Below are 16,332 nucleotides of genomic sequence, written 5' to 3'. Positions count from 1 at the left end.
CTACCATGCTCTCTGGGTCCACTGGAGTCACAGCGTGTAGCGATCCCAGCAGCCCATTCTGGCCTATGGAGAGCAGGTAGCCTTCAATAGTGAAAAACGAAAATGGCTGTAATTCACTACTAAGACATGCCACACACATCAGGGCATGTCCTACCTTATACCTACAATGCACCCTGCGCTTAGGCATACCAGAGGGGTGACTAACATGTAGTTAAGGGAAGGGTTAGAGACTGGTAAGTGGGGGCACTTGCTCAGTCAGCGCGACGGTACCAGACCGCGCGCAGGTTCTGCAGTGGCAGATCCTAGACACATTTTACCCCGCTGCTTCTGTGGGTGGCACAACCAGTGCTGCAAGCCCACTAGCAGCATTTGGATATACAAGCCCTGGGCACCCCTGGTGCACTCTACTAGGGACTGATAGTAAACCAAATAAACCAAACGTGGATGTCAATTCACATAATACATTTTACCATAGGGAGCACTTGCACTGTGGCACTGGATGGCAGTGGCACAGTGTCCTGAGCAGCTAACACCAACACAAAAACACATTGAGGCACAGACAAAAATGGAAGGGTGACCCACGCCAATGGTGCCAGGTCTAACACGACTCATCTACCGTAGCGCAGAGGGTTAATGTGCCTGCTGCAAAGAGCGTGTACCATGCAGATCACAGAACTGAGTGTGAGTAAAATATGAAGCACTATAAACCAGGGGAGTAAACCACTCGGAAAAAAGAGGGACCAGGAAACCAAATTACCCACTTGCAAGCAACGATTTTACATGACAGCTGATTAAACAAATCAAAAGCAGTGGGAGGAGTCAAACCCCACAAAGTACATACAACAGATCATCCTGACAGCGCAAGCACTGTCTAGGCTCGACCTAAAAAATAAATGCATGTGAGAGAGGGACTATGTTATATGAGTGGCACTGGTTGAGGGTGGGAGTGAGGGACTCCCTGCAGAAGGATATAATGGGGGGCACAAAAAAGACTGTTGCACCGGGTACCGCCATTAATAAGCCAGACCTAGAAGAGTCAAGCCGAGCATGATTCTTAAGCACTTCTGTCCCTCTACCTCTGTTCATCCATCTGTCTCTTTATGTATCCATATGAGATGTTTTTATTCATAGTTGTTTGATACGGAATGGATTTCTGCAAGAAATTATGTACCTCGATTAACATGTGTTAAGCAATGTAAAAAACCCAAACTAAACACGCCACAGCGCGCGCAACGAAATTTGTTTTATTAATTTTTTTCGTAACTTACCTGAAATCGGCCGTTTGCCGCATTTTTCAACCCCCAGCCCTGCCTCTCCTCTGCACCACGTCACCGCCCCGGTAAAACGCCCTACACGGGCCATCACTGGAATCTAGGATATTTTTCAAGGAGATGCTAGAACCTACCTCCATGATGTAACAGTGTGTACAGGGATGGAATACTCTGTCCTCACTCTGATCCACCCAAGGTCCATGCCCACAACTTCACTCTCACAAGTACCACCTTCTAGTAAGTATGGATTGTGAGGGAATGCATCAAACACAAACCCAGTGGAGAGTCAGTCCTACATACTAAGCATTTTCTTCACTATGTGGACGTGGGTGAGTAGTGTTGGATGAAAGGACAGGCAGACCAACACTCACTCCATTATACAAAATGCCAGTTCCAAATTACAGCCAATGCAGATAGCCGTGCTAGTTTGCCGCAATCTTATTTTGTACTTCATCAGAGTAAGCCTTGCTGGAGTAGTGCAGATAAGAGGAGTATTGCAGCAGTTGTTGGAGTTCGAACATCTGACACCAAAAAAACCACACATTTGCAATCTTTAGCTCTAGAGAGTTCAACAAAATTTTACATTTACCTACACCAGTCACAAAAGCCCATGGTTATGTTGATGTGTTCATCAGGGATATCTTGGACAACTAATATATTGACGTAGTGAACATCTTGTTGTAGAGGTAAAACTCAAATTCTTGGAACACACTTATGAAGCACCACCACGACACACACTGCTGAGGTGCCACCACACAGATGAAGTGCCACCACAGCCCAGGTAACACAGACTGCAGAAGTGCTACCACAGCCAAGTAGCACACACTGATGGGCTGTCATCACAGCTCAGTTAACACACACTGATGAAGTACAACCACAGCCCAAGAAACACGCACTGGTGAAGTGCCACCACAGCCTCGGTAACACACACTAATGAAGTGCCACCACAGCCACGGTAACACACACTGATGAGGAGCCCCCACAGCCTAGGTACCACACACTGATAAGCTATCATCAAAGCTCAGGTAACACGCTCTGATGAAGTGCCACCACAACCCAGGCGACACACACTGATGAAGTGCCATCACAGCCCAGGTAACGCACACTGACGAAGTCCCACCACAGCCCATGTAACACACACTGATGAAGTGCCACTGCAGTCAGGTAACACATACAGATGAAGTGCCACCACAGTCCAGGTAACAAACACTGATGAAGTGGCACCACAGCACAGGTAACACACACTGATGTAGTGCCACTACAGCCCAGGTAACACATTCTGATGAAGTGCCTCCATTGCCAGGTAACATACTGATGAAGTGCCTACAGGGCCCAGATAACACATACTGATGAAGTGCCACCACAGCCCTGGTAATACACACTGATGAAGTGCCACCACAGCCCAGGTAACACACTCTGTTGAAGTGCCACTACAACCCAGGTAACACATTCTGATGAAGTGCCTCCACGGCCAGGTAACATACTGATGAAGTGGCTACAGAGCCCAGGTAACACATACTGATGAAGTGCCACCACAGCTCAGGTAACACACACTGATGATTTGCCATCACATCTCAGGTAACACACACTGATGAAGTGTCACCACAGCCAGCTAACACATATTAATGAGGGGTCACCACAGCCCAGGTAACACACACTGATTAAGTGCCACCACAGCCCAGGTAACGCACACTGATGTAGTGCCACTACAGCCCAGGTAACACACACTGATGAAGTGCCACCACAGCCAGGTAACACATACTGATAAAGTGCCAACACAGCCCAGGTAACACACACTGATGAAGTGCCACTACAGCCCAGGTAACACACACTCATGAAGTTCTATCACAGCCAGGTAACACATACTGATGAAGTGCCATCATAGCCCAGGTAACACACACTGATGAAGTGCCACCACAGCCCACCTAACACAAACTGATGAAGTGCCACCAGAGTCAGGTAACACACACCGATTAAGTGCCAACACAGCTCACTTAACACACACTTATGAAGTCCCACCACAGCCCAGGTAACACACACTGATGAAGTGCCATCATAGTCCAGGTAACACACACTGATGAAGTGCCACCACAGCCCAAGTAACATACACTGAAGTGCCATCATAGCCCAGGTAACACACACTGATGAAGTGCCACCACAGCCCAAGTAACATACACTGATGAAGTGCCATCATAGCCCAGGTCACACACACTGATGAAGTGCCACCACAGCCAGCTGACACAGATAAAGTCACCATGCATCAGTAATCTAACATACATGAAAATACTGTGGCTGACCTCTGTCCCGAGTAATGACTCAAACCACATAGAGAGACGAGCATATCTTGAGGACCCAGATACAACCTCCTCATTGTGTGACATACAGAGAGAGAGCAGTTTTGTGAAGGTGTTCTTATGGTGTTCTAGTCTTTTTCTGGAGCTGTTGGTGTTCTTTGATGTATTTAGAAATAAACAGGGATGTTAGAAAGGGTTTGTGAAGCAGTCACAGTGTAGGGTACACAGGATGCAGAGATGTGTGAGATGTTCAGGATGTTTTGGTAAAATAGCTTGATAGATCTTGTAGGGGGAGAAGCAAAGGAGCAGTTAAATTAACTCAACACTTGGTCTGGAGGGTATTGGAACAAGCCAAGAGTTGCATAGAGTGGATGTTCGTTGTGTAGAGAACGCAGCAGAAGACTCATCTGTCACCTTCTGCCCACTTCCTGGACCAAGAAGGCTTCTCTACTCACACTGTGCTACTGCAATCAGGTGACTGATCACCCATGGTCCCTCCTGGTACATCTCCATCTGCCATCTCTTCACACCTACTCTTTGACTCTTGTCCTCAGTGGTCCTCTTGCCCACTTCTACCCTCTGTTGGCCCTCACACATTTCCATACTTACACAGTGATGCTGTGGTCAGGATACTTCTCCTTGAAGGACCCTCCTTGTTCATCCCTATCCCCATTTCTTCATATTCACTCTTTGACCCTTGTCCTCAGTGGTACTCTAGCCTACTTCTGCCCTCTGTTGACCCTCACACGCTTCCGTACTCACACAGTGATGTTACGATCAGGACACTGACCTAAGAAGGTCCCTCTTTGTTGAGCTCTAGCTCTCATCTCTTCATACTCACTCTTTGACTCTGATCCTCAGTGGTCCCCTCTGTTGACCCTCAAAGACATCCGTACTCACACAGAGATGCTGTGATCAGGACACTGACCTCCGACGATTCCTCCTTGTTCATACCTATCCTCATCTCTTCATACTCACTCTTTGACCCTGATCCTCAGTGGTCCTCTTGCCCACTTCCGCCCTCTGTTGACCCTCAAGGGCTTCCGTACTCACACAGTGATGCTGCGATCAGGACACTGGTTCCCGAAGGTGCCTCCTTGCTCCTTGAAGGTAATGAGGTTCCACACAGCGATGACCGTGTCCTCTGGGATGTTGAAGTGGAAGAGCTCGATGCTGCCGAAGGACCGGAAGGGGTTTAATTTACGGGGAGTCCTGGTGAAATAATCTGTCACAAAGAGGCCATCTGAAAGAGAAGAGAGAGAAGGAAAGACTGAGCCTCGAGTGCTTCAGAACATGGTGAGGCACCTAGAAGCCAACCCAGGGCGTTCCCCTTCCAGAATCAAAGTCTACCTGACAGGAGTTATCTGGACAAAGCTCGTCCTTCAGGAGTCACTGAGGAAACAGAGCTATAATCAATCAAGGTGCTACAAGGAACAAGAGAGGCAGGGAATGGGAGTGCCAGAGTCAGACAGGGAGAGAAGAGGTCTTTAGGTCTATCTCATATTGAGACACACAGAGAGAAGGTGGGGGGAGAGGCGGGGAAGAGGACGAGGGAAAAAGACGCCTTCAGTGTGTGTCAGGGGTGGAAGGAGAGATGGAGAGATGCTGAAAGGGAAAGAGAGAGAGGCGGAGAGAGAGAGAGCGAGAGAGAGAGAGACAAAGGGGGTTATCTATCTGTCCTACTGTCAGACTTGGAAAGGGATATTCTTCAGTCTGAGGTGGAGTTAGAGAAAGAGGGAGAGGGAGAGTACTTCAGTGAGCAGTGGTATCAGAGAAAGAAAGTGCTTTGGTGTACATTAGTATCAGAGAAAGAGAGAGTACTTCAGTGTGTAGTAGTATCAGAGAAAGAGAGAGAGTACTTCAGTGTGCAGTAGTATCAGAGAAAGAGAGAGAGTACTTCAGTGTGTAGTAGTATCAGAGAAAGAGAGAGAGTACTTTAGTGTGTAGTAGAATCAGAGAAAGAGAGACAATACTTCAGTGTGCAGTAGTATCAGAGAAAGAGAGAGAGTACTTCAGTGTGCAGTAGTATCAGAGAAAGAGAGAGAGTACTTCAGTGTGTAGTAGTATTGGAGAAAGAGAGAGAGTACTTCAGTGTGCAGTAGTATCAGAGAAAGAGAGAGAGTACTTCAGTGTGTAGAAGTATCAGAGAAAGAGAGAGAGAGTACTTCAGTGTGTAGTAGTGTCAGAGAAAGAGATAGAGTACTTCAGTGTGTAGTAGAATTAGAGAAAGAGAGAGAGAGTACTTCAGAGTGTAGTAGTATCAGAGAAAGAGAGAGAGTACTTCAGTGTGTAGTAGTATCAGAGAAAGAGAAAGAGTACTTCAGTGTGCAGTAGTATCAGAGAAAGAGAGAGAGTACTTCAGTGTGTAGTAGTATCAGAGAAAGAGAGAGAGTACTTCAGTGTGTAGTAGAATCGGAGAAAGAGAGACAATACTTCAGTGTGCAGTAGTATCAGAGAAAGAGAGAGAGAGTACTTCAGTGTGCAGTAGTATCAGAGAAAGAGAGAGAGTACTTCAGTGTGCAGTAGTATCAGAGAAAGAGAGAGAGTACTTCAGTGTGTAGTAGTATTGGAGAAAGAGAGAGAGTACTTCAGTGTGCAGTAGTATCAGAGAAAGAGAGAGAGTACTTCAGTGTGTAGAAGTATCAGAGAAAGAGAGAGAGAGTACTTCAGTGTGTAGTAGTGTCAGAGAAAGAGATAGAGTACCTCAGTGTGTAGTAGAATTAGAGAAAGAGAGAGAGAGTACTTCAGAGTGTAGTAGTATCAGAGAAAGAGAGAGAGTACTTCAGTGTGTAGTAGTATCAGAGAAAGAGAAAGAGTACTTCAGTGTGCAGTAGTATCAGAGAAAGAGAGAGAGTACTTCAGTGTGTAGTAGTATCAGAGAAAGAGAGAGAGTACTTCAGTGTGTAGTAGAATCGGAGAAAGAGAGACAATACTTCAGTGTGCAGTAGTATCAGAGAAAGAGAGAGAGAGTACTTCAGTGTGCAGTAGTATCAGAGAAAGAGAGAGAGTACTTCAGTGTGTAGTAGTATTGGAGAAAGAGAGAGAGTACTTCAGTGTGCAGTAGTATCAGAGAAAGAGAGTGAGTACTTCAGTGTGTAGAAGTATCAGAGAAAGAGAGAGAGAGTACTTCAGTGTGTAGTAGTATCAGAGAAAGAAATAGAGTACCTCAGTGTGTAGTAGAATCAGAGAACGAGAGAGAGTACTTCAGAGTGTAGTAGTATCAGAGAAAGAGAGAGAGTACTTCAGTGTGTAGTAGTATCAGAGAAAGAGAGAGAGTACCTCAGTGTGTAGTGGAATCGGAGAAAGAGAGAGAGTACTTCAGTGTGCAGTAGTATCAGCGAAAGAAAGAGAGTACTTCAGAGTGCAGAAGTATCAGAGAAAGAGAAAGAGTACTTCAGTGTGTAGTGGTATCAGAGAAAGAAAGTGCTTTGGTGTACATTAGTATCAGAGAAAGAGAGAGAGTACTTCAGTGTGTAGTAGAATCAGAGAAAGAGAGACAGTATATCAGTGTGTAGTAGTATCAGAAAAAGAGAGAGAGTACTTCAGTGTGTGGTAGTATCAGAGAAAGAGAGAGAGTACCTCAATGTGTAGTAGAATCGGAGAAAGAGAGAGAGTACTTCAGAGTGCAGTAGTATCAGAGAAAGAGAGAGAGTACTTCAGTGTGCAGTAGAATCAGAGAAAGAGAGAGTACTTCAGTGTGTAGTAGTATCAGAGAAAGAGAGTGAGTACTTCAGTGTGCAGTAGTATCAGAGAAAGAGAGAGAGTCCTTCAGTGTGTAGTAGTATCAGAGAAGGAGTGAGAGTACTTCAGTCTGTAGTGGTATCAGAGAAAGAAAGTGCTTTGGTGTACATTAGTATCAGAGAAAGAGAGAGAGTACTTCAGTGTGTAGCAGTATCAGAGAAAGAGAGAGAGTACTTCAGTGTGTAGTAGTATCAGAAAAAGAGAGAGAGTACTTCAGTGTGTGGTAGTATCAGAGAAAGAGAGAGAGTACCTCAATGTGTAGTAGAATCGGAGAAAGAGAGAGAGTACTTCAGAGTGCAGTAGTATCAGAGAAAGAGAGAGAGTACTTCAGTGTGCAGTAGAATCAGAGAAAGAGAGAGTACTTCAGTGTGTAGTAGTATCAGAGAAAGAGAGAGAGTACTTCAGTGTGTAGAAGTATCAGAGAAAGAGAGAGAGAGTACTTCAGTGTGTAGTAGTGTCAGAGAAAGAGATAGAGTACCTCAGTGTGTAGTAGAATTAGAGAAAGAGAGAGAGAGTACTTCAGAGTGTAGTAGTATCAGAGAAAGAGAGAGAGTACTTCAGTGTGTAGTAGTATCAGAGAAAGAGAAAGAGTACTTCAGTGTGCAGTAGTATCAGAGAAAGAGAGAGAGTACTTCAGTGTGTAGTAGTATCAGAGAAAGAGAGAGAGTACTTCAGTGTGTAGTAGAATCGGAGAAAGAGAGACAATACTTCAGTGTGCAGTAGTATCAGAGAAAGAGAGAGAGAGTACTTCAGTGTGCAGTAGTATCAGAGAAAGAGAGAGAGTACTTCAGTGTGTAGTAGTATTGGAGAAAGAGAGAGAGTACTTCAGTGTGCAGTAGTATCAGAGAAAGAGAGTGAGTACTTCAGTGTGTAGAAGTATCAGAGAAAGAGAGAGAGAGTACTTCAGTGTGTAGTAGTATCAGAGAAAGAAATAGAGTACCTCAGTGTGTAGTAGAATCAGAGAACGAGAGAGAGTACTTCAGAGTGTAGTAGTATCAGAGAAAGAGAGAGAGTACTTCAGTGTGTAGTAGTATCAGAGAAAGAGAGAGAGTACCTCAGTGTGTAGTGGAATCGGAGAAAGAGAGAGAGTACTTCAGTGTGCAGTAGTATCAGCGAAAGAAAGAGAGTACTTCAGAGTGCAGAAGTATCAGAGAAAGAGAAAGAGTACTTCAGTGTGTAGTGGTATCAGAGAAAGAAAGTGCTTTGGTGTACATTAGTATCAGAGAAAGAGAGAGAGTACTTCAGTGTGTAGTAGAATCAGAGAAAGAGAGACAGTATATCAGTGTGTAGTAGTATCAGAAAAAGAGAGAGAGTACTTCAGTGTGTGGTAGTATCAGAGAAAGAGAGAGAGTACCTCAATGTGTAGTAGAATCGGAGAAAGAGAGAGAGTACTTCAGAGTGCAGTAGTATCAGAGAAAGAGAGAGAGTACTTCAGTGTGCAGTAGAATCAGAGAAAGAGAGAGTACTTCAGTGTGTAGTAGTATCAGAGAAAGAGAGTGAGTACTTCAGTGTGCAGTAGTATCAGAGAAAGAGAGAGAGTCCTTCAGTGTGTAGTAGTATCAGAGAAGGAGTGAGAGTACTTCAGTCTGTAGTGGTATCAGAGAAAGAAAGTGCTTTGGTGTACATTAGTATCAGAGAAAGAGAGAGAGTACTTCAGTGTGTAGCAGTATCAGAGAAAGAGAGAGAGTACTTCAGTGTGTAGTAGTATCAGAAAAAGAGAGAGAGTACTTCAGTGTGTGGTAGTATCAGAGAAAGAGAGAGAGTACCTCAATGTGTAGTAGAATCGGAGAAAGAGAGAGAGAGTACTTCAGAGTGTAGTAGTATCAGAGAAAGAGAGAGAGTACTTCAGTGTGCAGTAGAATCAGAGAAAGAGAGAGTACTTCAGTGTGCAGTAGTATCAGCGAAAGAAAGAGAGTACTTCAGAGTGCAGAAGTATCAGAGAAAGAGAAAGAGTACTTCAGTGTGTAGTGGTATCAGAGAAAGAAAGTGCTTTGGTGTACATTAGTATCAGAGAAAGAGAGAGAGTACTTCAGTGTGTAGTAGAATCAGAGAAAGAGAGACAGTATATCAGTGTGTAGTAGTATCAGAAAAAGAGAGAGAGTACTTCAGTGTGTGGTAGTATCAGAGAAAGAGAGAGAGTACCTCAATGTGTAGTAGAATCGGAGAAAGAGAGAGAGTACTTCAGAGTGCAGTAGTATCAGAGAAAGAGAGAGAGTACTTCAGTGTGCAGTAGAATCAGAGAAAGAGAGAGTACTTCAGTGTGTAGTAGTATCAGAGAAAGAGAGTGAGTACTTCAGTGTGCAGTAGTATCAGAGAAAGAGAGAGAGTCCTTCAGTGTGTAGTAGTATCAGAGAAGGAGTGAGAGTACTTCAGTCTGTAGTGGTATCAGAGAAAGAAAGTGCTTTGGTGTACATTAGTATCAGAGAAAGAGAGAGAGTACTTCAGTGTGTAGCAGTATCAGAGAAAGAGAGTGAGTACTTCAGTGTGCAGTAGTATCAGAGAGAGAGAGAGAGTACTTCAGTGTGCAGTAGTATCAGAGAAAGAGAGAGAGTACTATAGTGTGTAGAAGTATCAGAGAAAGAGAGAGAGAGTACTTCAGTGTGTAGTAGTATCAGAGAAAGAGATAGAGTACCTTAGTGTGTAGAAGAATCAGAGAACGAGAGAGAGTACTTCAGAGTGTAGTAGTATCAGAGAAAGAGAGAGAGTACTTCAGTGTGTAGTAGTATCAGAGAAAGAGAGAGTACTTCAGTGTGTAGTAGTATCAGAGAACGAGAGAGAGAGAGTACTTCAGTGTGTAGTAGTATCTGAGAAAGAGAGAGAGAGTACTTCAGTGTGTAGAAGTATCAGAGAAAGACAGAGAAAGTACTTCAGTGTGTAGTAGTATCGGAGAAAGAGAGAGAGTACTTCAGTGTGTAGTAGTATCAGAGAATGAGAGAGAGAGAGAGTACTTCAGTGTGTAGTAGTATCTGAGAAAGAGAGTGAGAGTACTTCAGTGTGTGATAGTATGTTGATCTACAAAGGGTCATTTCCACTGATCTCCACGGAGCTCCCCAGGTCAGTGAGGCAGTCAACATTCTTTATAAAACCATAAAGATACAAAAGAGAGCATAAAATAGCACATATTAGAACAATGGAATATTGGGAGCTCCATTGAAGGCAATAAAGTCCTTGGGGCCCTCTAGTGGCGGAATGCTCTCATAGCCTTAAAGCCCGCCATAGCTGGGCTATACCACCCATTAAAGGCCTGCTGCCTTGTTAAAGGCCTTCAGCTCGGTCCTTTAACAGTGGAACTGGCCTGTAATGGCTGGAATAGCCTGCTATAATGGGCTATAAGCCTATATAAAGTTAATATATGAAAACATATACCCATATGTCCAGCAGATAGCACAAAATGTACTTCTTTGTCAACGTAATTTTAATAATAAAATGCTGACAAAAATTAGAGACTCATTCAGGAGAGTATCACGTTGAAGAATGATATCGACCCTCTGCTTTTCCTAGTAGTGAAGCTGTTAGACTGAAAAACAATGGTCCTAAACCTCTCTTAGGATGATATAAACCAAACCTACAGTGATCCTTTGAGCGGTTTAGAGCAGGTACGGTGTCAGCTCACAGTAATTAAAACAATGTTTTAGCCATTGAACTGCGTGGCCAGAGGGACCACCATACACAACGCTGCTCCAGAGGAGGATGTAAGTATATGAGCTGGTGCAGCTCTAATGAATATACTGCCTGCCAAGCCTTGTAGAAGATTTGATGACTACGCTTTGACCGTTTTTATACCCCACATAGAACCTCAAGCAAGGACCGTGAAACAGTTGGCTCTTGTGTGGGATGTAATATATTACAGGGAGCATCAAGCAAAGTGTTGGAGAAAAACCAGGCCACGGTCTGTACCAGCGAGTTGAATCCTACACTCCTGTACCCGGAGACTGGCATAGTTTCCTTAGGCGAGCGCTACTTATGAACATTGAAGGGAAGCAAGCGACTGTCACCGGTCTGGATAAAGGTGCAAGATCCACCAATTATGAATTTCAAAGTGATATTGGCGTGCAATCACGAGGAAGCGGACACAAGGGTTATGCCTCATTCTTATGGAGCAGCAACTGAAGGTCATTCCAAGGGCATGATGCGTACAGTAGATACCGGTGTAGTCGTTCATGCGATTGCTAATTTTAAAAACATGGTATGTCAAGATGTGTGGTTAGCATTTGGTACAGGAAAACAGTTCCGCTACATACCAGCTCACAGTGTTGCAGAAAGCGTAGGCGTTTACATATGTGAATCTCCGCCCTTTTTCCATGCTGTCACCGGTTGCGATCCATGTCAGCTTTTCATGGGAGAGGAGAGAAAGCAGCTCATGCCACCTGGACGGCACTATCTGTCAGATCAACCAAGTTCTGTTGATTATGTTAACTTCGGAAATGTCGATGTTCAGATATATATTATGTGGTAAGCCTGCCTTGAGAGATTCATTGTACTAATGTATAGCCGCACTTGCCCATTGCTTGAATATACAGTGGTCGCCAGTTCATGTTTGCCATTTGCAACAGAACAATTCAATGCAACCCACCCAAACAAGACGCTCTTCTTCAACATGCTAAATGAGCTGCATACCAAGGGAGCCATGCGTGGGGTCAGATGTTAGTGCCCATGCAAGAGTGGCCAAATGTAAATGATTGGGGGTGGAAGCAGATCGATGGATAAATGGTACCACATTGAACAACCATTGGAGGGACATCGAAGGCATGCAAAGAACGGATTTGTTGAGGGTGCAAAACGTTGTGCAGATGCTGGAAGCGAAGCCTCCCGTGCACCGACCTTTGCTTAGCAGTGGAAACTGTTATCAGGATGAAGACAGTATAGAAACTCTAACTATCATCGCTTCATATTATCGGAATATTCTCAGGGTTTAATATAGTCTTGTGTTGTTTAATTACAATGGAACCATTATCCACTAACTTGTTCATAGTATGTGTTGTAAGGCTACACATGAAGCACATTCTAAGTTTACTTTCGCAAGAGTATATTGCTTATTCCTGGTGTCCTAATTTGGCTGCCATTTTGGATTTATATTTAAGACGTCAGAGTCTGCGTCGAACGTGGGCATGTATGTGATATACACTGATGAGTACACATGAACTTCTGTGCCAAATTTGACTCAAATCGGAAGATTTTAAATGATTCTTTTCAGGGCTCGAGTCGGGGTACCACGCGGGTGGACGGCGTCCCCCCACTTATTTTACCGGGTGGACGCCGTCCCCCCTGCGCAAAAGCTGGCCGCATTGAGGGCTTCACGAGGAAAACATAATCCCAGCACACCACCAAATAAAGCAAGAGAGGAAACGGCGCGCGCTCACAAGGGGGCCGGGTTTGGAATAGGAAGGAAGTGTGATGACAACGCCGAGGTTTGCTGGTGGCAGCTTGCCCCCTTCACCTTTCGTGACACTTCCTATCGTGACGTCACTTCCGGCGACACCACCTAACTTGGAGCGTCAGCCATCTTGGGCTTCGATTAGACTATATGACGTCAGAGACAAGATCCACTCGGGGGCTCGCTCTTACATGATCACTATTACAAAGACGAATATCTGTACCGAGTTTGAGCTTTCGATCACAGAGTGAACGTTTTTCATTAGAAACAGGCGTAACAGCCGTTCTATAGAGCTCTACAACAAACAATTGATGGACGGAATGCTGACAATGCAGACATTCTCCCCCAGTCAAGAGATCTGGGTTAAATCCATCGTTCTTTTGCCCACTTCACCACCCCAGTTTAGACATGGCCATATGCAAATCAGTCTTGACCCTGTGCCTCATGGGAACAGTCCAGCCCGAACTGCCAAGCCATGTCTTCCCTGGACCGGAATCAAGCATCCTAGGACCGGTTTCTGGCTATCAGCCGTCATCAGCCAGAATAGCTTGACTCCAGTGGCGTAGTGAGCACGGGTCCCACGTCTGGGAATACCCATCCCACTTAGGGCGAAAAGCGTTACAACAAACAATTGATGGACGGAATGCTGACAATGCAGACATTCTCCCCCAGTCAAGAGATATGGGTTAAATCCATCGTTCTTTTGCCCACTACACCACCCCAGTTTAGACATGGCCATATGCAAATCAGTCTTGACCCTGTGCCTCATGGGAACAGTCCAGCCCGAACTGCCAAGCCATGTCTTCCCTGGACCGGAATCAAGCATCCTAGGACCGGTTTCTGGCTATCAGCCGTCATCAGCCAGAATAGCTTGACTCCAGTGGCGTAGTGAGCACGGGTCCCACGTCTGGGAATACCCATCCCACTTAGGGCGAAAAGCGTTACAACAAACAATTGATGGACGGAATGCTGACAATGCAGACATTCTCCCCCAGTCAAGAGATCTGGGTTAAATCCATCGTTCTTTTGCCCACTACACCACCCCAGTTTAGACATGGCCATATGCAAATCAGTCTTGACCCTGTGCCTCATGGGAACAGTCCAGCCCGAACTGCCAAGCCATGTCTTCCCTGGACCGGAATCAAGCATCCTAGGACCGGTTTCTGGCTATCAGCCGTCATCAGCCAGAATAGCTTGACTCCAGTGGCGTAGTGAGCACGGGTCCCACGTCTGGGAATACCCATCCCACTTAGGGCGAAAAGCGTTACAACAAACAATTGATGGACGGAATGCTGACAATGCAGACATTCTCCCCCAGTCAAGAGATCTGGGTTAAATCCATCGTTCTTTTGCCCACTACACCACCCCAGTTTAGACATGGCCATATGCAAATCAGTCTTGACCCTGTGCCTCATGGGAACAGTCCAGCCCGAACTGCCAAGCCATGTCTTCCCTGGACCGGAATCAAGCATCCTAGGACCGGTTTCTGGCTATCAGCCGTCATCAGCCAGAATAGCTTGACTCCAGTGGCGTAGTGAGCACGGGTCCCACGTCTGGGAATACCCATCCCACTTAGGGCGAAAAGCGTTACAACAAACAATTGATGGACGGAATGCTGACAATGCAGACATTCTCCCCCAGTCTGATTTGCATATGGCTGGGTTCAAACTGGAATGGCATGGTGAGCAAAAAAACGATGGATTTAGGCCCAGATCTCTGTACTGGGGTGAATGTATGACATTGTTCTGCATTCTGTCCATCAATTGTTGTTTTTGCATTTGTCACCCTGAGTGGGAAGGGTATGCTCAGACGTGAGTCCCGTGCTCTCCATGCCACTGGAATCAAGCTATCCTGGCTGACGAGGGCTGAAAGCCCGAAACCGGTCCTAGGATGCTTGTTTCCAGTCCAGGCAGGACCTGGCTTGGCAGTTCGGGCTGGACTGTTCCCATGGGGCACAGGGTCAAGACTGATTTGCATATGGCTGGGTTCAAACTGGAATGGCATGGTGAGCAAAAAAACGATGGATTTAGGCCCAGATCTCTGTACTGGGGTGAATGTATGACATTGTTCTGCATTCTGTCCATCAATTGTTGTTTTTGCATTTGTCACCCTGAGTGGGAAGGGTATGCTCAGACATGAGTCCCGTGCTCTCCATGCCACTGGAATCAAGCTATCCTGGCTGACGAGGGCTGAAAGCCCGAAACCGGTCCTAGGATGCTTGTTTCCAGTCCAGGCAGGACCTGGCTTGGCAGTTCGGGCTGGACTGTTCCCATGGGGCACAGGGTCAAGACTGATTTGCATATGGCTGGGTTCAAACTGGAATGGCATGGTGAGCAAAAAAACGATGGATTTAGGCCCAGATCTCTGTACTGGGGTGAATGTATGACATTGTTCTGCATTCTGTCCATCAATTGTTGTTTTTGCATTTGTCACCCTGAGTGGGAAGGGTATGCTCAGACGTGAGTCCCGTGCTCTCCATGCCACTGGAATCAAGCTATCCTGGCTGACGAGGGCTGAAAGCCCGAAACCGGTCCTAGGATGCTTGTTTCCAGTCCAGGCAGGACCTGGCTTGGCAGTTCGGGCTGGACTGTTCCCATGGGGCACAGGGTCAAGACTGATTTGCATATGGCTGGGTTCAAACTGGAATGGCATGGTGAGCAAAAAAACGATGGATTTAGGCCCAGATCTCTGCACTGGGGTGAATGTATGACATTGTTCTGCATTCTGTCCATCAATTGTTGTTTTTGCATTTGTCACCCTGAGTGGGAAGGGTATGCTCAGACGTGAGTCCCGTGCTCTCCATGCCACTGGAATCAAGCTATCCTGGCTGACGAGGGCTGAAAGCCCGAAACCGGTCCTAGGATGCTTGTTTCCAGTCCAGGCAGGACCTGGCTTGGCAGTTCGGGCTGGACTGTTCCCATGGGGCACAGGGTCAAGACTGATTTGCATATGGCTGGGTTCAAACTGGAATGGCATGGTGAGCAAAAAAACGATGGATTTAGGCCCAGATCTCTGTACTGGGGTGAATGTATGACATTGTTCTGCATTCTGTCCATCAATTGTTGTTTTTGCGTTCTATAGAGCTCTGCTGTGATATTCTGAGGGCCTCCAAAATAAAACCAATCCCTGCCAAAGAGCTGGATTCAATAAACAGCTGTGGCAGAAAATGTAGAGAAGGACTACACAGGCTAAAATTAAAAGATCGCAATAATAGCTATAAAGTCTGCTTCCTAGGTGCCATGTAAAATCAACAGATACATATGAAATGCAGTGTAGAGGGCACAGAGCAGCTATCACACGTGCAAGGCGCCCCTCCCCCTCCAAAGGCCAGACTCTGGGAACGGAACTGGAGAGTGGTCCACACTGAGCCTAAAAGGAGGGCGCACAAATCTATGTTTATATATATAAGATAAGGTTATGGAAGTTAGTAGCGGAAAGCGAAGACATAGCTCACACGGATGGTTTACAAAGTGTATTTGTCATCCTGACGTCATTACATCAGTCAAAGAATTAAGGCGTAACAATATTTTTCTCTGAACCCTTAATAAATTGTAGGTTTGAGAATAACTCTGGTTTGGCCAACAAATCACAACATGTTTTAATAAAATGCATCCAGGGAATCCGAGCCCAAAACCTAAAGCCAGGCAGCCAC

General features: G+C 45.6%; 1 protein-coding gene across 1 annotated transcript in view; it reads right to left on the bottom strand.

Moving 5' to 3' along the window:
* The window catches only part of TMEM8B (transmembrane protein 8B), a 707,705-nt gene that overhangs the window by 241,098 nt on the left and 450,275 nt on the right, over nt 1-16,332 (bottom strand). The window contains exon 2 of the mRNA XM_085640668.1: nt 4,619-4,808. Within this exon, the coding sequence (XP_085496794.1) occupies nt 4,619-4,808 (190 nt within the window). The remainder of the gene's footprint in view (nt 1-4,618; nt 4,809-16,332) is intronic.

Source organism: Triturus cristatus, chromosome 2_1 (genome assembly GCF_964204655.1).
Source record: "Triturus cristatus chromosome 2_1, aTriCri1.1, whole genome shotgun sequence".
Taxonomy (NCBI): domain Eukaryota; kingdom Metazoa; phylum Chordata; class Amphibia; order Caudata; family Salamandridae; genus Triturus; species Triturus cristatus.
The sequence above is the reverse complement of the archived record's forward strand: the minus strand, read 5'-3'. Positions and strand labels throughout refer to the sequence as shown.